This window comes from Pithys albifrons, chromosome 11 (assembly GCF_047495875.1).
Source record: "Pithys albifrons albifrons isolate INPA30051 chromosome 11, PitAlb_v1, whole genome shotgun sequence".
Classification (NCBI taxonomy): domain Eukaryota; kingdom Metazoa; phylum Chordata; class Aves; order Passeriformes; family Thamnophilidae; genus Pithys; species Pithys albifrons.
In genome coordinates, this window is record NC_092468.1 from 2,063,163 (window position 1) to 2,090,711 (window position 27,549).

At 50.7% G+C, this 27,549-nt stretch overlaps 2 protein-coding genes across 7 annotated transcripts in view; one reads left to right on the forward strand and one right to left on the reverse strand.

The window, feature by feature from the left end:
* CEP63 (centrosomal protein 63) overlaps positions 1–3,136 on the forward strand; it is a 30,510-nt gene extending 27,374 nt beyond the window's left edge. For all 6 annotated transcript variants that reach the window (XM_071567076.1, XM_071567079.1, XM_071567080.1 and 3 more), the window contains 2 exons: positions 324–621; positions 2,629–3,136. In XM_071567076.1, the coding sequence (XP_071423177.1) occupies positions 324–621; positions 2,629–2,787 (457 nt within the window). In that variant the 3' untranslated portion in view covers positions 2,788–3,136. The remainder of the gene's footprint in view (positions 1–323; positions 622–2,628) is intronic.
* A 4,009-nt stretch (positions 3,137–7,145) lies between these two features.
* On the reverse strand, positions 7,146–26,845 carry KY (kyphoscoliosis peptidase). Its single transcript, XM_071566450.1, has 12 exons — positions 26,713–26,845; positions 24,788–24,852; positions 21,645–21,700; positions 21,066–21,160; positions 20,879–20,920; positions 20,209–20,259; positions 18,502–18,584; positions 18,028–18,136; positions 14,273–14,390; positions 9,763–9,951; positions 9,031–9,221; positions 7,146–8,249 (listed from the first exon to the last, which is right to left on the reverse strand). The coding sequence occupies exons 1-12, from the start codon at positions 26,843–26,845 to the stop codon at positions 7,342–7,344; spliced, it is 2,040 nt and encodes a 679-aa protein (XP_071422551.1). The 3' UTR covers positions 7,146–7,341.
* Between the last annotated feature and the right edge of the window lie 704 nt (positions 26,846–27,549).

Below are 27,549 nucleotides of genomic sequence, written 5' to 3' on the forward strand. Positions count from 1 at the left end.
GACTGTCTTTTGTCTGCCTTTGCCTGTCTCTGATTGAGCAGCAGTCTGTGTTCCGTTTGGTGACAGGATTAGATGCGGCCCAGGCAGCTGCGCTCCTTTCTGTTGCAGTTTTAGGATGTGCAGGCTGTAGTTTTTGGATCTACAGTAGCAAAAGTGAGAGAGAGAATTCCCTAGTGACTGGATTTGCATCTGGAAGTGCTATGGAAACAAGTTTGGATTGCCAGGGCTGTTAGTAACATCTCTGTTATTTTTACCTCTGTGTGAGTTTTTCTGGAGTTCAGCTAAGAGGCAAACTCAGTTCTGTGCTCAAACCTGCCTTCCAGGACAGCTCGGGAGGCACAGGACATGCAGGGTGACCACACAGCCAGGATACATCTCCAGCCTGATGGGCCTGCTCAGCATCACCATGGGGAGCCCCAGAGATGTGGGGCTGCTGAGACAGGACCTGTGCCCTCCGAGGTGGGTGAACCACCCTCCCAGACCAGCAGGAGGAACTGCACGGAGTCCCATGCCCTGCTGGGAGCGGAGCCTTCGCACCATGAGGTGGATGAAAACAAAGATTTTGCAGATGAAGCATCTAAGCAGCCTGTCTCCAGTCATCAAAGGAAATCTGTGCCTTTGGTAAGCAGTTGTACAGGAGCTGGTTGTTATTCAACAGCTGAAAATAGGCCTGAGTTCTCATCTGGCAGAAGGAGACGGGTTTTTGAGTGCATGAACTGGCTGCATGGTGTGCATAAATCAAACATTAAACAGGGAGGGACAAACGCTGGCCAGTGGGATTCATGTGGTGGCTCTTCAGAACCCCTTGGGGAAAGGCTTTGTGGTTTGTGTAATTGCTCAGCTAAATTCAGGAGCTCTTGGTTGTCTCCAGACTGGTGCTGTACCTCAGTGTGTACCCTGACCTGGTTGTGTCACCTCTGAATTCTGCTTCAGCTTTTGCCTTGGGTCTGTAGTAGAGGCTGAGTGGATGCAGAGTGCTGAGTGTTTCAGTGTTTCAGTCTCTGAGTGATTGGTTGCTGCACATCTGTAAAGCACAGGGTGAGGCTGACCCCTCTGAGTGGGGCTGCAGTAGTCAGCAGACTGAACTTAAAGTTGCTTATCCTAGCTGATGGGAAGGTCTGGAATCCCTGCTTCACTGCACAGGGAGAGGCTGCTATTTTTCCCAGTTGCTGATCATATCTTTTTTAGTAGGGAGCAAAGTTGGCAGTTTCTCTCTCCTTTTACCTCAGCTCAGTTGCTGGAGCACTTGCCCAAGATACAGGAAATTTGGACTGAATCACTTCTTGCTGTAGTAGTTCAGGGAGGGAAGGATGCTGAGTGCTGGTCCTGGCTCCAGATGTGTTGCCTTAGCAGTGTCCAGAACATTTTCTCCTCTGTCTGTGTGTTCTTAGCAGTGACAACAGCTATTTTTATTTTGTGGGGAGCCCAGAGAAGAGACTCTAAGGCTGGTGCACAGATCAGTGGAGGTGTATGAGGTGTATAGATCTAGATGAGTTTTACTGAAACTTGGTTGTTCCAAGACTAGTTTGTGGGCAAGTCCAGAAAGCTGTACTGGGAGCTGAGGGAACTGGAATATTCTAAATGATGTTTAGTAGAGGAGGATATGCTGCTTTTTGTTCTGAGAGGTAGAAATAAGGTTTCTAAGGAAATGCAGATATTTCTCCTGGTGTTGACTGGGACTCCCTGCTCATGCTCAGGCTTCAGGGTCTTTAAATCAGATGTTCATTTACCATTAGGAAAGGAGAACTATAATCAGTAGGCAGTAGTGGGGTGGAGAAATTTGCTTGTTATCTGCAGCCTTTTTCTGCTTCCCTTTGTTCCTGGCTGTTGATAAAAGACCTAAAAACCACCAGACTCCAGGATTTGCAAATAACCAGTAACTTTCTCTTGCCAAGACAACAAGGCAGGTTGTCTGTAATGGAAAGTAGCCCCTTGGTAACCTTATATTTCATGTGCCAGCCCCTGTGCAGGAGGCTTCTCTTCATCAACTTGTACATTAAGCCTGGTTTACAATGTTGTTTTTGTAAGTTAATAACTTGTGAGTAAGTGATGTGAGGAGCAGGAATAGTTCTTGACTGTAAAGGAAAGAATCTGGAGTAGTTTATTGACTGTTGCTGGCTGGAGTGAGGTCTGTTCCCTGAGCTGTGAGGGGAGTTTGGTCTGTACTTGCCTGTGGGGTTGTCCCAGGAGCCCATTATTTCAGGGAAGAACAGAAGGTGTACAAAGACAGCAGCCATCCCCAGTGCTGGGCTGGGCTGGCAGTGCTTTCCCTTCCCTGGAGCCCAGACTCTGAGGGGCTGCTGCTCACTGGGATTTTCATGGACACAAGAAGCAGGATGTAGACCTGGAGGTGCATTAACACCCAGGACAAACCCCTGGGAGTTCTGCAATGACCTTCTTTAGCCCTGATTTTTAGTACTGATTTTTTGGCACTGTTGGCTGGAGGCTGTTGGAAGTGACATGACCTGTGATACAAGTGGGAGACCTGGGTGCTTATTCTGCCCTGTAAGATGGAAGTGACACAAGAGCTCTTGGGGAGCATGTTCAGTTGTGTGGTTTGCAGATCAGGGTGTTTCTGGCTGAAACTTTGAATGAAGGAATACCTGGTATCCCTTTGTTTCCCTTTAGTGCCCCTTGCCTACAGCTTCTGTTGGATCAATAGCTGCAAGATACCTGGAAGAGGAAGAAGTGAGATCCCAGCACATCCTGGAATGCCTGAATGCTCACATTGAGGAACTGAAAAAAGAGAGTGCAAAGATAGTGAGACGGTTTGAGCACCAGGAGTGATGTTTGCTGTGGAATTGGAGTGCTGGTTTCCTCACGTGCTTCCAAACTGTGACTGGGGAGGGGCCTGTAAACCAGTGGCCACCAGGGTTGGAGAGGCCTTGTGTCCCCCTTGGAGCTGAATCGGTGGGATGGGAGCTGAGGGGAAGGAACTCCTCCCTTAAGTGTTTGATCTGATGAAAGGTGTTGCACCACAGGCATTTTAGTCAGCTTGGTGGGCCACAGGCCTGCATCAGAACTCACAAAGACTGTGCTGTTTTTTGGAAGCAAACCATTTGCCCGTTTTTGTATGAAGTATTTTATGTATATTTTATACATGTGAAAGCACTGAAATAAACCAGAATGGCAAACACCTCTTTTCGTGTTTGTACAAATACACAGAGTGAATCTCTTGTGGTTTATCTTGCCTGCTCATCAGGAACTTGGATCAACACCTTTTCCATCACAGCATAGTTGTGTTCTTCAAGGAACAAGGAATGTAATTGCTCTTTCCTTTAGGCTACCTCAATTTTCTCCATTTAATTTGCCTTTAGTGGAATTTCTTAGTATTTCCTGGTTCATGCAGCTTCTGCCCTTTGCTGTCTGTGTGGTATCTGGTGTCTTTATCTTGCCATGCACAGTGCTTGAAGTGCTGCAGAATAGCTGAGGAATGAATGGCTGAGTTCTGGTTGTGTTCATGGCTGTTGGAGAAGAACGGGAGGAGATCCCACAGACCAGTGTGGTTCATGTGCACAGCAGCTGCTGGGTGAGCTGCTTTGGATCTGGGCAGTCTTGCTGAACTGCTGCATTAAATACACCTGTGGCCTCTCTTTGGGAATATATTCAGTCTTTCCTTGAGGAAAGTAAGTTGTAAATGAGTGAACAGAACTTATTTCTTACAAACTTGCTTCTTCCAGGGGCTCTCTGCAGCTCTGCTGTGTCTGAACCTTCACAGCCTTTGTGCAGGTAAACCTTGGGGCAGAGACATCCCTTGTCTGTGTCCTTGAGTTTCCTCTTCCTTTCCATCAACTTCACCATGTCTTAGAACAGCTTAATGCTGTCAAAAAACAGGAATTCAGAAGCATCACACATGCAAAACCCAGCCCTCATGTGAGGCAGATGAGTTCAGCAAAGGTGATGCCTGGCTGCCGGTTGGGACTGCCCCTGCTCATGCAGCTCTTCATTCCAGAGTTCAGAGAAGTTTGAATCCAAAAGTCCTTTTATTTTGGCTTTCTTCTGGAGTTCTTTGCACAGGGTAAACCCTTCAAATCCATTCTGGATTCTCATTGTGCAGCCTCTGTAATGAAGTGCTGAAATACCCACAGCTGGCCCTTCAGAGCTGTCCACAGGGAGGTGTTTCTGGAACATCCTCCTTGTCTGTGTAGATCTCAAATAAGGACTTGCTGGTCCTGGGGCATTTTGACAAAGAATGAACAGCAGATTAAAACAAAAAGTTTCCTCTCCACTGACTGTGTGATAGGCCAGAACCCTTAGGGATTCCTCATCTCCTTCAGTGATGCAGCAATTTGATTTCCTTAATGATACCTTCCAGACAGTACTGTATTTCCTGAAGATTTGTTTAGTTACCGAGTGTTGCATCACGCAGTGTTTTCAGAAGGTTAGGAGACATTTTGCCTCATTACTCATGTTCTCTTCCATATTCCTTTCCTTTAGAGACACTGGCAGTTCATGCTGGCAGAAGGGAAGAGCAAACCTGAACATGATCCATTTGTTTAATCAGCAGCTATAACCCCACAGTGTTCACTAATTTTTAAATATCTGTAATGAACAGCTTCATTCAGGGAGTAGACTGTAAAAATTCGAAATAATGTGATGTAAAGTGATATTTAGGGGAACTGCTGAGTTACTTCTCTGGGCTGGTGTGTGTGCCCTGCCTTTCCCACCTTCTCTCTTTGCAGATGTGCCAGGCTAACTGAGAAGTCTGTTGCAGAGCTGTTCTGGTGTTGGAGCCCTGGCTGCACTGAAGAATGCACATTTTTATGAGGGGGAGGAGAAGGAGCCTTGTTTATCCCGGAGGGAGATGTCACAGCAAGTGCAGGCTTCTGAGGTGCTTTCATCTGAGGGTTTTCCAGGCCTTTGCAGTGTCAAACCTCTCTTGGAATAATCACCTGACCCTGGAAGCTTTATAATTAATGAAGCTGGAGAGGGGTTTTGTGTCTTTGAACTCATGCCTTCAATAGCACTGAGGCATTTCTTGTACATTTGCAGGGCTGAGCCAGATGTTTGTTTTCTGTTTGAGACAGAAGTGTGGAACTTTATTGGCAGTATTTCCTTTTGTACATCTCCAGAGTGGGAAGCTGTGAAGGCTTTGTCTTCACTGTGCTACAAATGTTCTGCTGTGGGTGTGACAGTGCTTGGGGTCACTCTTTATGTTGAGGGGTTAAAGAATCTGTCTGTGCCCTGTAGAGGTGTGTGGGTTTTCAGGGGTTGTAGGGACAGAGGATGCTCCCTGGGGTTGTGCTAAGTAGGGGGCAATGCTCTATAAATTGTCCTCTCTACTCCCTTGGGGTAATTTTTGGTTGCTCCTGCCATCCTGACACACAAATAGAGCAGAAGGGGTTAGAGAAAGACCTTGTGAAAGGGAGTCTAGGACGAGGAGCAGGGACTGCTCATGGCTGTGTCACCCTGGGAGGCTTTGTTGTGTGTGCCAGCTCCTCGTGCCTGCTTGTGTGAGGGAACAACGAGTGTTTGGTTCCACAAAGGGTGTCTGTGCTTCGCTATCCTTGACCCTGTTATGTGGGAGAAGTTGTTTTCTTTAGTCCCTCAGCTCTCTGGGATGCCTCCTTATCCTCCCATTGTGAGAACTGACGCATTTGAGTGGATCAGCGTGACCTGTGAAGTGAAAGCTGCTGCAGTGTGTCCTCCTTGATCTGAAAAGTGGGATCTAAGAAAAAGTACCCTTCTGCCAGGCACCAAAATAAACCAGGGCTGTGTGTGCTGGCAGACAATACTTGCTTTAGCCTTCAAGGTCCTTAGGCAATCAAAAAATCCCCGAGTGTGTCTTGCGTCTGTGCTGTTCAGTCTGTGTTGGTGTCCAGGGCGCAGACGCCTGCTGGGCTACGAGGCTTGTTAGTGTTCCTGCAGGGAGGAGCTGCTGCCACCAGTTTTTGAGGGCAAGGACACAGCTCTTTGGGGGAGGACTTAAAACCCACTTCTGTGTCATGTAAGGAGCCTCCTTGTTACCCAAGTACAGAAAGACCCCCAAAGCACTGGTGTACTCCCAGCACCCTGTTAGCTTATGCACTGTGTTTATGCTTGCAGCTCATGTCTGCAGCATCCTGCATCCTCCAGAGAGGTCTGATACTTGAATCTGGCTCCAGGTACTCAAGGAGCTCAGCCCTGGGTGCTGGGGGAGAGGGAGTAACATAGGAGGGATCCTGCTGCTGACAGGCAGACCCACACTACTGTGAATAACTCCTGCCACCCAGCTGCTGAGGAAGAGGGAGTGTAGGAATAACCCACCTTCTCTGTGTGGAAAATACAGGAGCTTTGTGAAGAGAATTCATACTGTTGGGTCAATGAAACAGAGGACAAAAACATAACAGGTTTATTTTCAATTCAAGCTCAAACATAATGTCTCTCAGGTCATGCTAATGCTCATGGACATACGAATAATTTGTGAAAATATTTCATCATCTTGGGATGTGCATTTGTGGTGGGATTCACCAGAAGCCTCCCTTTTCCTTGTACATGGGGTTTTTTTTACAAGAGTACAGCACCAAATACTTTTTACATGGTAATAATGTCACTCAGCTCACTATCCCAAGGAACCCATCAGTTTTTATCTGCAGTATTGCGTGGACAGATTGGAGTAAGGAGAGATTTCTTTATTCTTCTTCTTACTGTAGTTTTAGCTGTGGAAACACTCACAAGCTTAAGATATAATTACAGCAGAAAAAATGTTTACAATACTCTAATATAAAAAGGTAAAAATCAGTTTGTAGATTGTATTTAAGAGTCAGTGTAAAAAGCACTTCCACAGTATCCATTAAATCTGTAAGACAATGAAGTGCACAAGGAAACTTCATGTTGTATCTTCTTCCTAACACTTCTCTCCTGTGACATATAACTTGACTAAACATACACAGAAACTTGGTTTAAATATCCTGAAGTTCCTCGTGCCCAATATTGCTGCTCAAAACCAGGGTACACTTCCTTCATCCTGCCCCATAACTGGGTGAATTCTTCTTGGAGTAGCCCTTGTAAGACTTTTCTTATGGTCCATACCTTGGAAACCAGCAATCACTCCTGGCAAAGAATGTGGCCAGACAGGCAGTGGTTTTCTTCAAGATGTTTGTCTGGACAGTATTTCTGGAACACAGGTGAGGTTTTTACCTCGTGTCTTCCACTGCTGCTCCCTTCTTAACAGGATTTTCTGTTTCTTTGACCGTCTTTGAGCCCGTGGTCTTGCACAAGCCTGCAAGTGTTGTCCTGCCATTTGTTGAAAGAACAGATTTCATTGAGAGAATGAGTGATCTCCTAAAGCTGTGTTGATTTGGGGCACGTTGGGAAGGTTGGTTCATGCAGGTGAGTGAAAGAAGAAGGAGAGAGAGGGTGTTACTGGGTCTCAACTTCGTATTTGAGGACTTGTGAGTAAAAGCTGTGGTTGGCGTTCTCGTGCACCATCACAAACACCTCTCTGCACCCCGAGGTGTTGCAGGTTCCCTCCCAGCAGCCTCTGTTGTTGGTGAGAGGGTGAGGGTTCTCAGCCTGCACCAGCACCTTGGCTATGCCGTGCATTTTGAGCTTGAACTGGACGTTGCGGTTGGCCGGCAGCAGGCCCGACAGCGGCTCCACGATCTCGTAGTCCTCCATCCACTTGCTGTACCTCTGGGGGAAGGGTGGCCACTTCACCTCCGTGTTCAGGCACTTGATGAGGTAGTTGAAGATGTAGTCATAGTTACCAGGATCCGACTTCTTCTTGGAGTAGATTTTCAGCACAAAGTCCCCTGCGTGCGGGAGGTGCACCTTGAGCTCGACCTGGTTCCTGCGGTGGATCTGCAGGACGTGGCGCCTGCCCATGTCCTCGGCGAGGCTGCTGCCGTCGCAGTGCAGCGAGCTCAGCACGCTGATGTCCTTGCCCAGCGTGAAGGTGAGGGCGCAGCGCCCGTCGTTGGTGTGGATGGTGGGCCCGCGGTGGGACGGCCGCAGGAAGCCCTGGCGCTCCGAGAACCAGCTCGGCCCCACGGGCTGGTGCAGGTCCCTGGGGAAGCGCTCGGCCTCGGCCACCGACCCGCACTCCACCACGTACTCCACCACGCACTTGTACACCCCGTCCGAAGCCTCGGCTTTGGAGGGCTTGGCAAAGATCTCCAGCTTGTGACTCCCTGTTGTCTGTGGGTAGATATCCAGCTTCATCCCGTGTTTGTTCAAAGTCATTAAGCCGTGTTCCTCTCTTCCCTTCAGCTTAAACATAAATAACGTGCCGGGGCGGCTATCCACGGATACAGAGGCTTTTCCATTTACTAGGAAATGCAAAAAAAAGAGTGCATAGGAGTGTCAGTACAATTTTTGTATGTACACCCTGTTCTGGGCAGCCTAATCTGTCCAAATAAATTGCTGCTTCTCTAATAGTAAAACAAAGCGCTGTAATTGGCAGGTCATAGCTTGGACCAGTCTCCCTCAACATCTATAAGGAATGGCCTTTGTTCTGAAGATGTGCATTTTTCCTGTTCTGATGTACACAGAAATGGAGCTGTGGTCCAGGAGAATGTGAAAGCCTGTGTGAAATGTAACTGAAACTGCCATCAGGCCAGGTTGGACGAGGCTTGGAGCAACCTGGTCCCTACCCTTGGAATAAGATGATCTTTAAGGTCCCTTCCAACCCAAACCATTATAGGATTCTATAATTCTATGATTGCTCGTGAAGGGCTTAATTAGAGGTGCTAGTCCAGTAGCTGCTCCCAGGAGCTTCAAAGTCCAGTATGTAGATATGAGATATTCTGCCTGCCTGGGAGCCTGTTCTGAACAGCTTGAAGGTTTCATTAAGTCTTAAAATGTTGTTGCCTCTTAAGTTTTAACTCTTTAAATGAGCCATCCAGTTAAATTCCTGCAGCTCTTGGAAAATCCGAGGGAGGTGATCTTAAACCTGGGCCCTGGTGTTCAGTGGGGGTGCCTGAGTGGTTTTATGCTAACAGAGCTGCACTCGGGGTGCTCAGCATTCCCAAAGAAGTGCCCAGCTGTGTGTGTTGGATGTGGGATGAATGGGGGGAGGTGCTGCACAGCCTCTGCTCCGAGGGGTGTTACCTGTGTGGATGATGGGGGTCTCGGGGTGCGTGCCCAGCAGCCCCAGCGTGTAGAAGTTGCTGTTGTGCAGCATGTTGTTCTCAAACTCCTTCAGCGTCAGGGTGGGCTTCAGGAGCTGCCAGTTACTGTTATCTGGGAAGTGATTGTTAATGAACAGGGCCGGGTGAGTCAGAAAGTAAAACTCATTGTACCTGGAAAAGAGGGGAGAAATTAAGGGAATGTGAGTAATTGTAAGTACTGAGCTCTTCCCACGCAGTGGTGGAGGTTTCAGCAGGAGAACGTCAGAGTGCTTTGGGCTGCTCACAAACAGATCTGTGGCTTTGAAATCCTCCAGGCACAGAACAAACCCGAGCTTGGGCCTTCCATTTCCAGAGCTTTGGGATAAATCCCAGGTATTTGCACTTTTCCCCTCCTGAGGAAAGAGGGAGGCCCTGGCCGTTGTTTGAAATGGATTCACAAAAGCTGGGAATTGAGTGCTATGGGGACTTGCATTAACTGAAGATGTGATAAGCAGAGCCAGTGGACTTTCAGCAGTTTGTGGCTTCTGCTCAGGGCCACTGGCTGTCTACAGGTCATGCTCTATCCCCTGTGCAGGCAGCCCAGGCACCTTGACAGGGCTTTGGGTCTTGCCATGACACTGAAAATACATCCCTGTTTGGTTTGCCAAACCCGTCAGCTTTCCTTCTGCCTCTCTGGTGGGTTTATGAGTTAGCCTAGAGAGTGGTTCTTTACCTATAGGTGAACTTGGTGAAGGAATCATCAACAGAACCACTTCCCCAGGTGCTGTCCAGTAAATGCCACCTTCCTTCAATGTAGACAGCGTTCCAGGCGTGGTCAGAGTTCCCTGTGAAGGTCTGCCCTGTCTTGTACCCGTGTCCCTTGGCATGTCCTGACAGCTTCTTGCACTGGATCCCTGCAATGCTGAAAGGAAACGATAAGATGCAGAAGGAGATTTCTGTTTGACACCTCTCAGGTACCTCTGTGGAAGGAAAAAAGGTGATGATGCCCGAGATGTTGGGTAGGGCTGTTTGTTCCTGCACTCTTTGCACAGGGACTTGGAAAGAGGATCCTGCTGAAGGAAGGGCCTCTTCTCTTCCAGTTTCTGCATATTCCCTCTCTTTTTGTCTGATGCACCATCAATTCAGCGCTGTTAGAGGATGACAAAGATAAAGTGGGCTTAATTGCTCTCTGTCTTGTTACTCAGTGGAATCCCTTTGACGCTGTCCACAATTAGCCCATGTAATTATAAATTAGAAGTGCAGTCTGTACCTCTCCCTGTGACAGGGGGCCTGGTGTTTGACACCAGCCAAGGTACCTCAGACCTCACGGGACTGTGGATGCTGATTTAGTTTCCTGAAAGAGTGAGCCTGTGCTTGCCCAGGGTAGAAATGATTAAATAGTCTCTTTCTAAAGACATAATGAATACCTATGTGGATGTGTAAATAAGATTTAAATAAGCACTGTGTTAATAAGCTCTCTGCTGATGATAGCAATGGATTCTAACATTGGCATCTTATTTCAGCATTAATCTAAAATTGCTTCACTTGGAGGATTGTATTCTGTGTGGGACAGCACTGACATTTTTCTTCTTTGCTGAAAAGTGTGTTAAATGGAACAACTACCTTAAGTAATAAACTGTGCAGGCTTCCAGAGCAACATTGTCTGCATAATGTGGGTTTAGCTCAGGAGAAAAGGGATATTTATGGGAGAGATAATTAGCATGACTGTTAAGCAATTGAGGTCTGCTAACAGATACTGACTGGCAATTGGCAGTGCAGTGGTGCTTGTAGGAAGGACCGTTTTCCCATGGAGAGGATGCTGGTTCTGAGGGAAGGTGAGCACTTCAGCAGAGGAGAGGAGGGAGCAGTGACAGCAGGACACTGCCTGTTCCAGGGGTATCCAGAGCAAATGTGGCCAGGCTGGAGGGAATGCCACAGAGAACCCTGCTGTTGCAGGTGGTGTGGGAAGCCCTTGCCAGCCCACAGGCCCCTGTGAGCCAAATTCTCAGGTGGAGCTGGGCAGTGAATCTGGAGCAACTCCACTGACGAGACTGGTGAGAGCTTGGATTTACGTGGTGTAACTGAGACTGGGGGCTGGCCCAGAACTGTAGGGAAGATTTGATCCTGGGAGTTTCAAGGAGCTCAGCACCAAGTTCCCACTAATTTCATGGGGATTGGTGTTTAATCCTTCGAGGCTTCTCTAGACATTCTTGTTAGTGGGAATATTCAGAGGGAACATGAAGGGACAAGTTCTGCCATTGGCTCTCGCTGTGCTCTCAATTACAGTGAATGTTGGCAAAGCAGCAAGTAGAGTTTGTGCTTGGATATGTTCAAAGTTCCCAAAAGAAAGGCTGGAGCACTTAGACAGTGACCTCTCTAGCAACTGATAAAAATCCAGGCTTAAACATCCTTTACAAGAGCAGTTCTGTACTGGTGAAAAGGGTCACTGAGTTTCTGTGTAAATGACTTTATACAGATAAATTAAGCAGGCAGAAAAAAGATGGGGAAGGTCTCCAGAAATGGTTCAAGTGCCACTGTGATGGTGCACTGTGGTCTAAGTACAAAATAATTTAAGAATGAACTGAATTAAGAAACATTTGGCAATGTTTGCTTGGTGCAGCAAGGGGGTTGAACACAAAGTTGCTTTTCTGCTTCAAAAAGAGTGAGTCTGGATCTTGCTACAGGTGTCCATAGGATTTACCTTATTCCCTTTGATTTCAGGTTGACTTTGATAATTTCCTCTTTTAGAGGAACAAATCTGACTTCTCCAGAGGGGGAGAATGGTTTATGTTTATGGTGGGTAGATGTTTGTCTCTGTTCCTGAAAAGAGGGAAAGCCACAGACTGTAGGAAACAGGAGAGGAAAGAGGGTGTGAAACCTGGATTATTTGCAGGCTGGTTCTGAGGAAGGAGCAGCTGGGTGGGCAGATCCACCATAGGCAGAACAGGCAGCTTTGGTCCCAGAGGTGCTGCTGGAGCCTCTCCTGGGAAAATAATTGTTGTGCCTTCATCACTCATCCTGGTGAGTGATTCTCCCTGAATCCAGGCTGCCCTCAATTAAAGTCATGAATTTATGCTCCCTGATTCACTCAGCCCTGCTGCCTGCTTGAGTTAGCTTGTCAGATGAGGAGCCAGTTCTTGATAAATGCTGCTGAAATGTTGGTCAGGAGCCTGTTGGTGTTCATCCCAATCACACCTGATGCTTGGAAAGTGATGTTTCATGGCCAGCTTCCCGCTGTCTGTGCCCACCTCTCCTCTGTGACAGGAGCCTCAGCTAATGGGGAGAAGTTTGGCTGCCAGAGCTGTGGTCAGAGGTGACAGTGTTGTGTCTGCAACAGGAACTGTTCCCTCTGGCACTGGGACAAGTAGGACTCAATCAGTGTCAGACACTGACTTTGACAGGACCTTTGGGGGCACTCCTGGTGACTGGCAAATTGGGTTGTTTGTTCAAGTTCCTCACAGGAGCTAGGAAAAAAAGGCATGTTAAAGTACCTTTTTTTCCCCCTAAAACTTGGCTCTGAAAAGCTTCCCTATACAGTGCCTGCTCTTTGCCTCTTGCCTTTCTGCTTGAACTCAATGTAAGACTTGAAGAGAGCATGGGAGGAAGGGATGAGGAGATTCCTGTGCAAGAAAGGGGTGTTGTCTTTGGGTACAGTTTTTCAGGAAAGGAGCTAAATATTTAGCTAGTATTTGACAACATAATAGGCTGGTTGACTGGGAGGTTTCCTGAATCACATAGTGACTAATCAACCTGGAACTGAGGAATTATGAGTAAATCAACAGTGCCTTTAAATAGTCAAAAATATCCTTGGAAAGATTAATGCTTTTAATGAACTAAACATATGCTTTTTAATGAACAGATGCAAATTTCCCCTGCCCCCAACTGCTCATAAACTCTTCCATAAGATGCAGCTATAAATTCATATGTCACCATCCTGTATGTTGCTCTTTAGAAAGCGAGATCCACTATCATGGAATGGTTTGGGTTGGAAGGGACCACATACATATCAGAGGATATGTTGTTGGTTGGAAGCATTCACCACTTCAGCATCTGGCACAGTGTGTTGGTTTTCTTTATACCTCTCTTTTCTCTGTAGGTTTTATCTGTTGCATGGTGAAAACCTTCCCAAATCTTTTGGCATGGTGTGGAAAGCCAATTGTTAATTACACCTGATTAATAACTGGTCTTGAGTTTTCCAAGGCCATCTTGTAAATGGAGGGTGCTCCCTGGGAGAGCCACCTCATGAGCCCACCCTCTTGGGGTTGCTTTAGGAAGTCCCTTCCAATCTCCTGTCCCTCAGTCATCAGGTCCAGTTTTCTTCTCTTGGACAACCCTTCTGTATAAGGCTGATCCTGAAACTCTTCAGGCACCTTCATTGCTTTCACTATTGTCCAAGGCAAGCTCCTGGGAGAGGTGGGATGCTGGGAGAGGGGAAGTGTTGCTCCTTGCTGTGGAGTTGGAGGGTTACTTCGTCCTACAGCCACCTCCCTTCCTTACTGGGTTGGAGAGATGTGAGGGAGAAGGGATTTGGGCTGCATCCCTCTGCAAGGCACCTCTGCTCCCTGCCAGGGAAGGGGCTGCCTCTTGTGTCATTTGGGATTGTAAAATCTCTCTCTGAGGGGGGAACTTTCTGTGACTAAACCCCAGTGAAGTCCATGAGGTTTTTTAGGCAGGAGAATGGATTTTAGTCATTAAATGCCAACAAAGCCATAAATTGGGAATTGCAGTATTGCCCTCAACAGTGAAGCACCTTGAGATTGGCCTCAGAAAACAGCCTGGGTGTCCCTGTGGTGCTTCTGGAGGCGACAGAGCATCTCCAGAGGGTTTTGGGAAAGCTCCTTCTGGGGCTGTGCATACCTCTGCCATGGGAGTACCTTGGAGACAGCACTCCTTGTTCAAGTCATGTGCTGCTTTTAACCTTCACATCCACATACTCCAAGGAAAATCCTACTTCTTCTAATCAAATTAGCTGCGTGTTTTCATCTGCCATTATGTTAATGCAATGCGAAGCTCAGCAGATGGCACCAAGTAAATTATGCTGGGGAGGGGAGTGGAGGGAGTGGAGGAGGGAGCAAAATTGACCTTTCTAGGACTTGCTGTTTTTCCACAGCATGGTTTGAAAACTAAAGTTCCACGTCCTGCTTAAAGTCACATCAGTCAATGCAAAGGCAGACGGGATAGGCACGGAGATGACAGGGAATGTTGACTCTCCCTGGCACCGAATGTTTCTGAACTTAATTTACCTGCACATTTGCTCGAAGAGCTCGGCATAGCCCTCACAAATGCTCTTCCCCATCTGAAGCACATCCTCGGCCTTGCTCGACACCTGGCTCTTGTTGTGGTAGCCCACGACGTCGTACTCTGTGGGGAGGAACCCAGGCAAAAGTTCACCCAGGAGCTGGGGCTGTGGGACTGGGGGGCAGCAGGACTGGGGAGCAGTGGGATTGGGGAGCAGTGGGACTGGGGGGCAGTGGGACTGGGGGGCAGTGGGACTGGGGGGCAGTGGGACTGGGGGGCACTGGGATTGGGGGGCACTGGGATTGGGGAGCAGTGGGACTGGGGGGCACTGGGATTGGGGAGCAGTGGGACTGGGGGGCAATGGGACTGGAGGACAGTGGGACTGGGGGGCACTGGGATGGGGGGGCAGTGGGACTGGGGGGCACTGGGACTGGGGAGCAGTGGGTTGGGGGGCAGCGGGACTGGGGGGCAGCGGGACTGGGGGGCAGCGGGACTGGGGGCAGCGGGACTGGGGGGCAGCGGGACTGGGGGCAGTGGGATTTGGGGGGCTGTGGGACTGGGGGGCAGCGGGACTGGGGGGCAGCGGGACTGGGGGGCAGCGGGATTTGGGGGGCTGTGGGACTGGGGGGCAGCGGGACTGGGGGGCAGCGGGACTGGGGGCAGCGGGACTGGGGGCAGTGGGATTTGGGGGGCAGCGGGACTGGGGAGCAGTGGGACTGGGGAGCAGTGGGACTGGGGGGCAGCGGGACTGGGGGGCAGCGGGATTGGGGAGCAGTGGGACTGGGTGGCAGTGGGATTTGGGGGGCAGCGGGACTGGGGGGCAGCGGGACTGGGGAGCAGTGGGACTGGGGGGCTGTGGGACTGGGTGGCAGTGGGATTTGGGGGGCAGCGGGACTGGGGGGCAGCAGTGCTCAGGTTGCTCTGTGTCTCCGTAAGTGCGAGCAGAGAGAGCTGAGCCTGGCACATGCTGCATGGACACTCTGGGGGCACAGGGACAGGGTCTGTCTCTCATCACCCTCTGCTCTAAGCCTGGGGTTCAGCAGTTGAATCCACATGGGAGGAAAAGTCTGAGTTTTTGGGGAAAGATGGGCATCCCCAGGGATTGCCCTCATGTGGGAGATCCACAGTCTCAAGAGTTCCCAGTAAAAACCAGAGCACTCTGCATTTGAAGGAGTCAGACTGGTGTAACCTCAAAGGCAACCACTGAGCTTTTTGCACTCTACATGCAATTTGTATTAAAAACACCTGGAAAGCAGCTTGTTGGGAAATACCTGAAGTAATTGGTTGCAAGTGAGTGATAGATTTCAAGAGTGGCTTGGGTTGGAAGGGACCTTCAAGCCCATCTCGTTCCAAGTCCCTGCCATGGGCAGGACACTTCCACTAGAACGGGTTGCTCCAAGCAACTTCCAGGCACTCAGCAATAGGACAAGGGGGCACGATGGGCTCAAGCTCTGCCAGGGGAAATTGAAGCTGGAGAGCAGAAAAAAATTCTTTGCAGAGAGAGTGCTCAGGCATTGGAATGGGCTGCCCAGAGAGGGGGTGGATTCCCCAGCCCTGGAGGTTTTTAAATTGAGCTTGGCCGTGGCACTGAGTGCCATGATCTGGTGAAGGGACTGGAGCTGGACCAAGGGTTGCACTTGATGACCTCGGAGGTCTTTTCCAACCCAATCCTTTCTGTGATTCTAAGCCCCATCCAGCCAGGTCATATTAATGCCTGGAAGTGTAGGAACCCTTGATGTCCTGGAATGAATGCAGAAAAGCAGCACAGCAGGGCTCCTTCAGACAGAGCTTGAGGAACTGGTCTGGGAAGGTTAATTCATTGCCCACCAACCTTGGCTGTCCTCAACCTCTTTCTTAAAATACGGATGTATTTTTCTGACAGAGCTCTCAGAAATGCTGATCAGCTGCTTCACCCTCCCCTTGGTGCTGGGGCAGAGAGAGGAAAGCTGGCAGCAGGCTCTGTGTCTGTGTGTGCTCTGCTGAAATGCTGCCACTGCTTGTCTTTTATCTGAGGGGCTCAGCTGGTGCCTCCTGGGGGTTGGCTCTGGGACACTGGGAAAGGCTGGATCCTCCACCTGGGCTGGTCAGTGGCCACCAGCAATGCCACAGAGCACTCTGAGGGGTGTGGAGAGCTGGCTGGCTACACCCAGCTCTGTACTGATGCCAGAAATGACAGCTAAAATAATTGTCACTGCTGCTGATTCATGGGGATAGCAGCCCATCATGGCTTGGAGCTGGGTGGGAAGAGATGCTCAGGGAGCAGAACTCTCACTTAAAATCCATCCAGGAAAGGAGTTTATATTGTTAGTGCTCTTCCAGGACAGATACATTGCATTTTTGCCAACACATTTAAATTCCCAACTCTGTGTTTCTTTCTCATGTATGTAAATAGGGGTCAGTCTCCCAGGAAGGGAGGAGAACCAGGGCCAAGATGGTGGAAAGAGGACATGCCAGCATAGCTGTTGGGGCTCAGGGACATCCCCTGAATGTGTGTGAGATGCATGTGCTCACTCAAAACAGGCCTGGCCCAGGCAATGATGGGCAGAAATGGGTTAACAGCACAAAGATGGATTGGTCAGCACTGCTGTCAGTCAGTGTGGGCGTCAGGAACTGCAGGGAAATCAGCACTCTGCACCTTTCAGGGCAAGATTAAAGCTGTTTGACCTAACCATGCAGTGTCTGGCAAAGCTCTGCTGATGCTGGTGGGTGTGAGGTTAGGGCAGTGCTGCCCAAACTGCACTTTTCCTCACCATCAGTCACAGCCAGCACTGCACCAGTGCCCTGTCAGGATGTGCAAGAGGTGAGTAAAGGACAGCTGTGCTTCTCTGACCCCAGGACTTCATGGGAAAGAAATATTTTTGCTTATGCTATGCAAAATGTGATCATGTTGCACATGCAGTTCCCCCCATCAAGGAGCTGAGGTGGCAAGAAACCTTTAGGCCTCTCTGATGTGCCAGACTGGAAAGGCTACAAGTGCTGCCTCCTCCTCCTCCCTTGTCCTCTTCCCATCTCTTGGTTATTCTGTAACTCCAGTGCTGCTCAGGTTCGGGTTGGGTAGGAAGGGGCAGGGGAGCCTGGGGAATTGCAGCTCTCATGGGGGTTGGAAAGGTGCAGGTGCAGGAGGAACTGCAATCACACAGGTGTCAGAGTGAGACACCAAGCTGGGCAAGGCAGCTTGAAGGTGTCTGGGGGTACTTACGTGACACTGAGACCCTCCCAGAGCAAAGGCCTCAGCATCAGAGTGTGCTGGGGAGGGCTCTCGGGGTGTGGGGACTCAGGACAGGGGTGGAGATTAAAGCTGGAGTGGTTGGGGGGGAAGGGACCTAAATGCTCATCTTCTTCCAATCCTTACACCTTCCAACACCTTCCCCTAGACCAGGTTGCTTCTGACATCTGTATCATCACCTGCTCCCTCTCCACCTCCCCAGGGTGGTGCTGGGTGGCTCTGAAGGTGACAGTGAACCCTCTGGTGCTGGGCAGCCTGGCTTTGTGGCTTTGTGCTCTGGCTGCTCACACAGCAGGGACTGTCTGGTCACACTTTGAATGAGTCAGGTAGAGTTGCAGGTTCATCATGTACACACAGACCTGGGGCCTGGCAGTGTGAGGAGAGGGATTGTGGAGCAGAGGTGGTGGGAGAACCTCAGGATGCATTTCTAGATTAACACCTCCAGAAAGCCTTCATCGCCCCCACCACATGGGACTAGCCCACACCACAAGCTGCCAGCAGCAGCCCTATTTCCAGTTGAAGGTCTCAGCCTACCTATGTGGTGGCATATCCACATCCATATGGCTCGGACCTTCTCCAGGTCGGTTCGGGCTTGTTTGAGCAGGGCTTTGACGAGTTCCTCCACGCTGCTCTTGACATTCACCTGTGTGTGGGGAAGGAGCATGGCAAGGTGATGGGGGAGAATCTCTATGGTGGATCTCCCCTCTTTCCCACAACCTTGTTCTTCTGAAGCCAGTGAGACCACACCTGCCAGAGACAGCTCTGCCTCCAGCTTCCTCAAGAAGAGAACTACAGTTCCAGGTCCATGTATATTTGGTTATAGTTGCTTTCCTAGAGCAGGATCTCTTTGTTAATGTTTGCAGGGAAATGGTTTTTCACTTGTTTGGGATATTTTGAGGCTGTTGGCCCAGACCTCAGCCTAAACTGGTGTTAGTTCTGGGAGCCAGGTTTTATGGAATGTCCCTGGAGGGGAACTGGGAGGAGGACAGAGGCAAAGGCAAGACTTACTTTTAATGCGTAGGCATCCAGCTTCTGTAATTGCTGCAGATCCACTGGCATGGATTTCAAAGAGGATTTGTCCCATGGATACACTGGGAAGAAATGAGTTGTCATTGTTTTGGGAAGGCAGGGGGTGTTTTTCCTGACTGTGTGGCTGGACAAGAGGACAGAGCTCCAGCCCAGCCCAGGGAGGTTCCATCAGAGGGTGCCCAGGGAGCAGAGGACACAAGGGCACCCACAGGAGGTCCCTGCCAGCAGCATGGGAAGCAGGAGCCATCCTGTCTACTCTGCTAGAATTTGGGCAGCGCTGGAGCAGGAACTGCCTCTGTGCCTTTGGCACTGCATAACAGAATAGGAAATCCCAGGATATTGTATGGAGGGGCAGGAGATACAGTGGGAAACTATCAGGGAAAATCTGTGCTGTGCAAACCCTGGAAAAAACTGACTTCTTAAAAAGCCCACTAAAGGTCTGGATTTGTCCAGGAGTTTTGTGTGGTAAAGGGCCATGATTCTGCAGGAATTCAAGCCCATGAGGAGTGGAACACTGGGAGAAATCAGACTGAAACCCCTGTGCCTCACCCTCTGTCTGCATCTTTGCAGGCTCCAGGCTCCTGGTTCTACTTGGTGTGAACAAAGGGTTAATAACTTGCCCTAATTAATCAGGTAACTGATTTTTAACAGTCTTAGAATGAGCTGACAGTGCTGTCTCCCATCAGTGAGCCTGGGCCTCAGCCCTCCCTGCTCTGCTGGCTGCTGAGGAGAACTGAGTGCTGCAGCCTGTCAGAGCCATTCAGGACTGGAGACTCCTCTAGCTGTCTCTGTAGGATTTTTTCTGGCAAAAATGGGATTTGAAAGAGATTCTGAGGTGAAAATGCTGCTGTGTGACTCCAGAGTGGTGGGAGAGGTGAATGGATGGTGCAGTGGAGCTGCTGTTTGCTGGAGCTGGGCTTGGGCACAGCAGGTCACATCGTGCTTCATATGACCCTGCTCAGGCAAGTGGGACACCCCTCTGCCTGCTCAGCAAGTGCTGGGAGTGGGTTGCAGGAGAGGCCCCAAGAGCATCCCATCCCAGCTGAGGAGCCAGCAGTGCTCTGGAATCTGTGCTCATCCCTCTCCAGCTCCCCAAAACAGGGCTCTGGGCCAGGCTCCAGCCCACTGGAGGGGTAGCCAGAGGGTCTATTCCTGACTTGTAAAAATGTTGTTAAGGTGAGCCCTGCTCTCCTTGGAAACCTCTGCCCCAGGGAGGGGTTTTGGGGCAGTTCCAGTTGCAGTGCTGCTTGCCAGGGAGGATGCAGGCACATGGATGTGCATGGATGGCCTGTATTCAGTGCGGGCAACTGTTTCTGTATCAGCCTTGTTTGCTTATCTGTGTTTTCCCTGAAAGGAGCCTGTTAAACTAACCTAACAGAGAGGAAACAGATTTACACATTTAGAGCTTCTCCCTCTATACAGCTCTGAAAATTACTTCCTGTCTTTTGGGAAGGGGATGGTTTTGTTTTAAATTTGGTTATCAGATTTATCTTTGCCAGGTTATAGGTGCACGGGCTCCAGTGATGTGCAGTCAGTGTGGGTCGTGCCTGTTTGCTGAGCAGCCTTCCCTGGGTCTGGAGCCTTGGGAAGGGCTTGGACACGTGTGACACTCCCAAAGCCACCCCAGTCTGCCATCCCGATGAGCAGGGGTGGGAAGCTCGGTGCCACCTGTGGTGGAAGAGTTACCGTGCAGGTCTTTTGCTCCCGGTGGCCGCGGGGCCTCCGTTCCCAGGAAACCTGCAAAGTGGAGAAGGGAGTGTGAGGTGGGGAGCTGTTGGCAGGAGAGAAAAAAGAAGCAGAAATAGGTGGCTCTGGAGAGCAGGACTGGGTGGAAAAAGCTGGAATTGGGGCTCTTTGCCCATTCCCTTGCATTCTGACATAGATGTCAGCACCCTACGGAGTGTGCTCCATCCCGGCTCTGCCATCCCACAGAGCCACATTCCCCAGCAGTCAGGCATCCATCTCCTGTTCTGGCCCGAGGGCTGGGGACGTCAAGCCCTTGCCCACCACAGCCAAACCCCCCAGGCGTGAAAGGAGGGCGAGCTGAGCTCCAGAGCAGTCAATGAGATCCTCACTGAGAGCTCTGTGGCAGCTGGAGGATTTCTGCGGGACCCAACGGCCCCCAGGCTGGCAACACCCGCCCTGTCCCAGGGCTGGGGAGGAGGAGGAGAAGATCCCCCAGCCCAGGAGCAGAAGGATTTTGCTCCTCAAGTGCCAGGCATGGACAGGAGCCAGCAGCATCTGCCTGTCAGCGAGAGCAGGGTTGGCATCCTCTCAGGAGCCTCCCATGGGGAGAAGGAGCCTGTGTCCTCCTGGCTGAGGGGTGGCTTGGAAACATGTGCCAGGGAAGCCTCACCTTTGTTGTCACGTCCTCTCAGGCTGGGAAGCCTCTGGGAACCTGAAACAGCCAGGCATGGTCAGTGGGAGCAGCACAGCCCTGCCGTGGCTCCAGGGGCTCAGCACCCCCTCGAGCTCCTTGGCTTCTGCAAGGGGAAGGAAGGATGCTCTGAGACCCAGCCAGGGTTGAAAGCCAGGGAATGTACCTTTTTCCAAGGAAAGTATCCTGATGGGTTGGAGTGGGATATCCTCAGGATGAATTTCCACTGTCACTTGGGTTCCTGGAAGAAATGATGATAAACTCCCTAAGAAAAGGAAAACTGGGACATGGAGGAGAAGGGCAGGATTGCTTGCTGAGGCAGCTCTTAACTTCAGACAAAGCAGCAGCTCTGGTGATTGCCAAGGTTTATCACCATATTAAAGAGCTCTTGATGGAGCTGTGGAAAGCAGAGAATCGATGTCTTTCATTGATTTTTCTTGGAATTAAATAGAAAAAGGCTTGGAACGATGAAAATGGTTTGACTTGTGATACTGAAACGTCTGGCAAAGGCCATTGCCTGTAAAAGGCAGGGTCCTGGCAGAGCCAGGTCCAGGTGTGCTGGATGCTCCAGAACAACCTCCTGTGGAAACTGGAGTCTGGTCTTTAAAGTTTCGGAGAGAGAAATACAGGGAAAAAAGTTAGGGAGTGTCTTATCAGAACTACCCAAACTTTTTGACAGAGACTGCATTTTTTGGGCAGGTATTTCAGAAGGTTTTGCAGCCCCTGAACTTCCCTGGAGGAGCACGATGTGCTTGTGGGCTCCTGTTTCGGATCAGACAGAGGTTGCTTGGGAGACTGAAGGTCAAGATGTTACTGCACCTCGGGGCTGCCATCCAGTGATACCTCCTCCAATTTTATCAAGAATCTCATAACATTTGGGGTTTCCCTTGAAAGCCAGCTCTTGGAGCCAGCTAATTAGCTGGGAATCTGCACTTTCATCAAAGAATAAGTTTTCCTGCAGCATTTAACTTTAGAAAAGTGGAGTTTCTCCTGGGATTATGCAGAGAGGTTTGATGTCCTTTAAGCTCCTAAAGCAGAAGGTAAGAAAACCTGTAAACCCCCTAAACCCTAGAGCTTGACTCCAGTTCTGGGATGGTGCAGGATCAGGGTGTCAAGATCAGAGCTGGCTGATGTGTTTTGTCAGTCAATTCAAAGATAAATGAAGTTTTTTCTCAAAGGGATGACTTCCTGCAAACAGTTTGATTTCCTCAAGGTTTTTTGTATTTTCAGGGGCCCTTTTTTATTTCTTGTGATTCTTTTATGGCTTTGGGGTTTTGTGGCTTTTCTCACCAACTTCCTCTGTCTCAGTTTTTGCCCAAGTTTGTTTTCAAGCAACAAACTTGCCATTAAGGAATGCTCCATCCACTGAGTTTAAAAGGCATATGAGAAATATAATTCCACATTTTTAAGGGCTACATCCACTGCTTTAAAAACCACTGGTAGAAAATGGTCACTGATGCTTTTATGACTTTTTTTTTTTACTATTCCTGATCAAGATATCCTCATAAAGAATCATGGGATGGTGTGGGTTGGAAGGGACCTTAAAGATCCTCTTGTTCCAAGCCCCTGCCATGGCCAGGAACACATTCCACTAGACCAGGTTTCTCAGAGCTCAGAGAAACACTTCTTCTCTTTGTGCCCTTGGCCAGCAAGTGCTTTGTGGGGCAGCTGTCCAGAGTAGGACTTATTCTCTCTTTAGGGGTGCTCTGAGGTTATTTTATTAGAGAAAAAGCTTGTTGGGAGCTGACTGAGGGCCTGCTCTGTCTCTTGGCTCATCACTTACCTGTGTCAGAGCCCGAGTGGGTGGGGTCAGTCCTGGGTTTTGGCTGCTCACAGAGTTCCCCGGGGACACGCCGGCCTGGTGGCACAGAGGGAAACATTTCAGTGCCTGGGGAGAGCAGAGGGGCCCAGCAGGGAGGGGAGTTAAAGCTGTGCCTTTGCTGAGCAGCAGGATAAGGAATGACTCCAGCAGCTCAGCCCTGTTCTCCAGCTTCAAAGCACAATTGCTCATGGTCCAGGAGTGCCTGCCCTGCTCCAGAGAGGTATTCCTGCTCAGGGTGGAGGTCATGGTGTTTGAAGGGGTAGGTGGGAGGGAAGGGCAGTGCCAGGGGCTTGGAGGTGAAGGGTTGGTGTGGTTTTCTGCATCTCATCCTTGCGTTCCTCTCTCCCCTCTGGGAGCCCCTGCCTGTCCCTGTGATGCCAGCTGGCCTGGGAATCCTTGGAGCAGAGGGAGCTGTTGGGAGCACCTGGTGTGCCCGGGACACACACAGGTGGAGGCAGCACAAACCTGCTCCTTCTGGCTGTGCTGGTGGCAGCAAAGCCAGGGGACACTGAGCCCTCACTCCCACACAGCTCTGGTGCTCCAGCTTCCAGAGGCAGTGGGGATGTTGGCCAGGGTGATCCCTCACTCTTTTCCAAAGTGTTGTGGGATCACCATCCCACCAGCCCCCAGAGCCCAGCACCAGGAACCCGGGTTTCCCAGCCTGTACCATTCGTGCTGTGTGGCTGTGACAAAGGGGCAGCCCCTGCAGTGATGGGATCTTGTGGAGTGGGGCCACAGCCCCTGGGCCTCAGTGGGCTTGGGGATTATATGTTTGCAAATATTGTGGCAGCACCAGGGGTGTCAGAGGCTTCATGGGGACACTAATGTGGCTGATTAAAGAGGAATTCATTAACCTCTGTGGTGCCAGAGGAGCCAAAGCTCCTCCGGTGTCTGAATTCCTCATCAATCCTCACAGGGGTTTGAATAGTGCCCAAGGTAGAGCTGCGAGGGAAGGATTCCCATGTGTGTACTAAACACTCCTGATGTTAATTCAGGGTGGGAAATGATCAATAAATCCCATCCTCTTACTCTTACAGGAGGCTCTGACTGCTCTGCAGCTCTGGTTGCAGACTCTCTTGAGCATGATGAAGGGAGAGAGTGCAGACTATTTATCTGCTTCCCAGAGCAGAGGCTTTTGTTATTTGGTTTATAAAACTCTCAAAGTACTGCCTTGGCATGAAATATCTCTTGTTCCCAGACTGTGAGCACTCTCCAGCCACCACTGATTTCAGAGGGACTTGGATCAGGGCTCCTGCTGAGCAGCCTGCTGGGAACAGCCGGGGCTTTTGCACGCTGTTATTGCTTGGCCTGTGGAAGCAAAGCTCCTGCTCGGTGTAACTAAAATCTACTGTCTGCTACCATAAGAATTAAGTGTCTTGCTCTACCTGTGCACATCGCTGTCTCTGCTAATCACCAGGTTAGGCTTAGACTGCCAGGAAAGCAGGTGGGATGGTCTGACCCCTTCCTTGGGAGCTGCTCTATTCCCTTGCACTACAGCCCTGGGGTCATGTTCCTCCTGAGCTGTTTCAGGACAGGGGATTGGGATTTGGCAGGGATACAGTCAGGACTAGCAGTCACATTGTTCCTGGACAGGAATCACACCTGCCTTGTGCTCAGTCTCTGAGTAGGGGAGGTGAGGAAAGGACGGGTTGAGATCCCAAAGGTTTCTTGCACACCCCAGACCTTGCCTAAGCTGTGTGAGTGCTGGGGAAGTCTCTGGAAGCTCTGCCTGCAACCTGAGTGATTTGGGGCACTGAATTTCCCCTGCCATCAGCTGGCTGTGAAATGTAAGATCTCCGTGCACCTGTAACTCGACCGAGCTCCATGGCAGGAGAATCCCCTGCAGATGGATGTGGGGGGGCTTGGCAGTGCCACCACTGTCCTTCCTGCCCACGGGCAGAGGAGAGCCCAGAGGGGACGCTTCCCATGACATGTGGCCCCCTCAAAAGGCTGGAAAGGGATGAGTTGTTTGAAGCACGTTTATGCTGGAGAAGCACAGCTGGGTGGTGAGAGCTTTGGGCTGTGTGTGCTGGGCATGGTTTATCAGTAGAGACAGAAGTTCACATACCATTAAGGTCTCTCCTCTGGGGTGTCTGTGATCTGCTGTTTCCATTGCCATCATCCTCCAAACCTGTAAGATATAAACAGGAGGTTGGCAGGGTGTCCTCCTGGAGTGAGGTGCTGGCACTGCCTGGAGCCAAACACCCCAAACCCTCTTATGTAACCCATCAACTCAGCTGAACCAGGTGTCAGCAGGATCCACCTTCCTTGCCTCATCTTCTGCATGGGCTGCAGTTCTTATTGCTAAATCCTGGGAGGCAGAAAGTGCAATAGTCGGGGTCTAAGTCGCTTTGATAAAGCTTGCTTGCATTTGGGCAGGTGCTGGGAGCTCTGTTAGATGAAGCATGAACACAACTTTTGTGATAGCTTTGCCTAGCCTGGTTAGCCTACGACTGGTTGTCTGAAAATCCAGCTTCTCCCTAAGGTTTTAGAGCAGGAATACTCCTTCTCCTCCCTTTCCTTCTGCCCCTTACTACTGCAGAGCACAACCGTTGCTTTTTGGAAGACCCGCTGCAGGGCAGGAGCTGGGCCAGCGACACCGTCCCAAACTGTAGCTATAAATGGCTCAGGACAGTGATCCTCGACACAAAGCCCGGGCGCACCACAAACAACACAGTTTTACCCTGTAATCCAGCACAGTGGGTGCTGTGTGGGCTGGAACCACCGAGCCTGAGCCCTGCTCCCCTTGCACAGCTGAGGGAGCCCGTGGAGGCTCCTCGGGGCTGCTGCAGGACACAGCGAGGTGCGAGCACGGCCCTCGGATCAGTGTGTATGTGTGTGTGTGTGTGTCTGTCTGTGTGTGCTCTGTGTGTGTGTGTGTGTGTCTGTGTGTGTGTCTGTCTGTGCTCTGTGTGTGTCTGTCTGTGTGTGCTCTTTGTGTGCTCTGTGTGTGTGTGTGTGTCTGCCTGTCTTTCTGTGTGTGCTCTGTGTGTGTGTGTGTGTGTGTATCTGTCTGTGTGTGCTCTTTGTGTGTGTGTGTGTGTCTGTCTGTGTGTGCTCTCTGTGTGTGTGTGTCTGTCTGTGTGTGTGTGTGTGTCTGTGTGTGCTCTTTGTGTGCTCTGTGTGTGTGTGTGTCTGTCTGTGTGTGCTCTGTGTGTGTGTGTGTGTGTGTCTGTCTGTGTGCGCTCTGTGTGTGTGTGTGTGTCTGTGTGTGTGTGTGTGTGTGCTCTTTGTGTGCTCTGTGTGTGTGTGTGTCTGTCTGTGTGTGCTCTGTGTGTGTGTGTGTCTGTCTGTCTGTGTGTGCTCTGTGTGTGTGTGTGTATCTGTCTGTGTGCGCTCTGTGTGTGTGTGTCTGTCTCTGTGTGTGTGTCTGTGTGTGCTCTTTGTGTGCTCTGTGTGTGTGTGTGTCTGTCTGTGTGTGCTCTGTGTGTGTGTGTGTGTGTGTCTGTCTGTGTGTGCTCTGTGTGTGTGTGTGTGTCTGTCTGTGTGTGCTCTGTGTGTGTGTGTGTGTGTGTCTGTCTGTCTGTCTGTCTGTGTGTGCTCTGTGTGTGCTCTGTGTGTGTGTGTGTGTCTGTCTGTGTGTGCTCTGTGTGTGTGTGTGTCTGTCTGTCTGTGTGTGCTCTGTGTGTGTGTGTGTGTGTGTGTGTGTCTGTCTGTGCTCTGTGTGTGTGTGTGTGTCTGTCTGTGTGTGCTCTGTGTGTCTGTCTGTCTGTGTGTGTGTGCTCTGTGTGTGTGTGTGTGCGTGACCCCCGCTGCTCCCGCACCCCGGTGCCGGACCGAGCATTGCACGGACAAGGCTCCCTGCACGGGCTGCACCTGCGCGGGCACGCCGCGCTTCTGCAAAAAAAGCTGGAAGTTTGGGGGTTTGCAGCATGTCTGCAAAGAGAAGAAAGAGCGGGGGGAGCCCAAACTCTGCTGCAAAGCTGCTGCCTCTCTTGCCGTGTGCACCTGCAGCCCTCCCCTCCTCGCCCCGATGCAGGCGGGACGTTACCTGCGCCTCGGCTGCCTCCTCTCTGCCCCTCTCGCTGCCCCTTCTCCTTGCTCGCTGCCTCCTCGGGGCGGACAATGAGCAGCAGGTTGATGGTTACTGCACTGGGGTCCGCCTTGAAGTCCATGGTCCCCATCAGAGCGCGGCCGGGCGGGCTGTGCTGCCCACCCCCGGCACGGCCAGCGCGCTCCCGCCCCGCGGCACCGGCCCTGCCCGCGGCACCATCGGGGCTCTGCCAAAGCAGACCCTAATGAAGAGGTTACAAGTCACCTTTGAAAGGAAATCGCAGCAGGGATCCGTTTCCTAAAGCAGAGGAAGGAGCTGCGTTTTGGGCGGGAGGGTCTGGTTTCAGAGCGTGCCCCCGGCTCCCTCCCCTCCCGCTGCCCTTTTCGGCTCTAAGCACTTGTCTACACTCAAATCCCCCAGCACCACTGTTCGCTGGGGGGGATTCGCTTCCCGGCGCTGGCACAAATCCTTAAAAGGCTTTCTCTTTGGATTCTGTCCCCCGGCAGAACTCGGAGGATGCTTAGGAGCGTAAATAATAACAATAATGCTGCAGGAGGAGCGCAGCACGGGCTGGAGAGCAGGCACGAGCCTCTGAAACAGGGAGGATCAATCTTTGCGGGGCTGCCTGGTGTGCAAAGTGGCAGCAGCGATGGGAATTGCAGGGTGCAATCTCAACTGTCCCAAAGGATCCAAAAAACCCCACCTCCCTCTGCTCCATCAGTCCCTGATCCCGGCTCTCCGGGGTAGCTTGAGACGGCTGATCAAAAAGGAAAGCCCTGCAAATCCCTGGCTTTCTAGTAACTGTCCCAGCCTACAGGAGAGGGGACATGAAGG

Coding starts and splice junctions, on each gene's coding strand:
- KY (XM_071566450.1), bottom strand. CDS start 26,845: ATGGGGACCATGGACTTCAAGGCGGACCCCAGTGCAGTAACCATCAAC. Junction 21,701..24,787: donor AGAGGAGAGACCTTAATGGT/ATGTGAACTTCT, acceptor TAACATCTTGAC/CTTCAGTCTCCCAAGCAACC. Junction 9,952..14,272: donor CTCTTCGAGCAAATGTGCAG/GTAAATTAAGTT, acceptor GTTTCCTTTCAG/CATTGCAGGGATCCAGTGCA.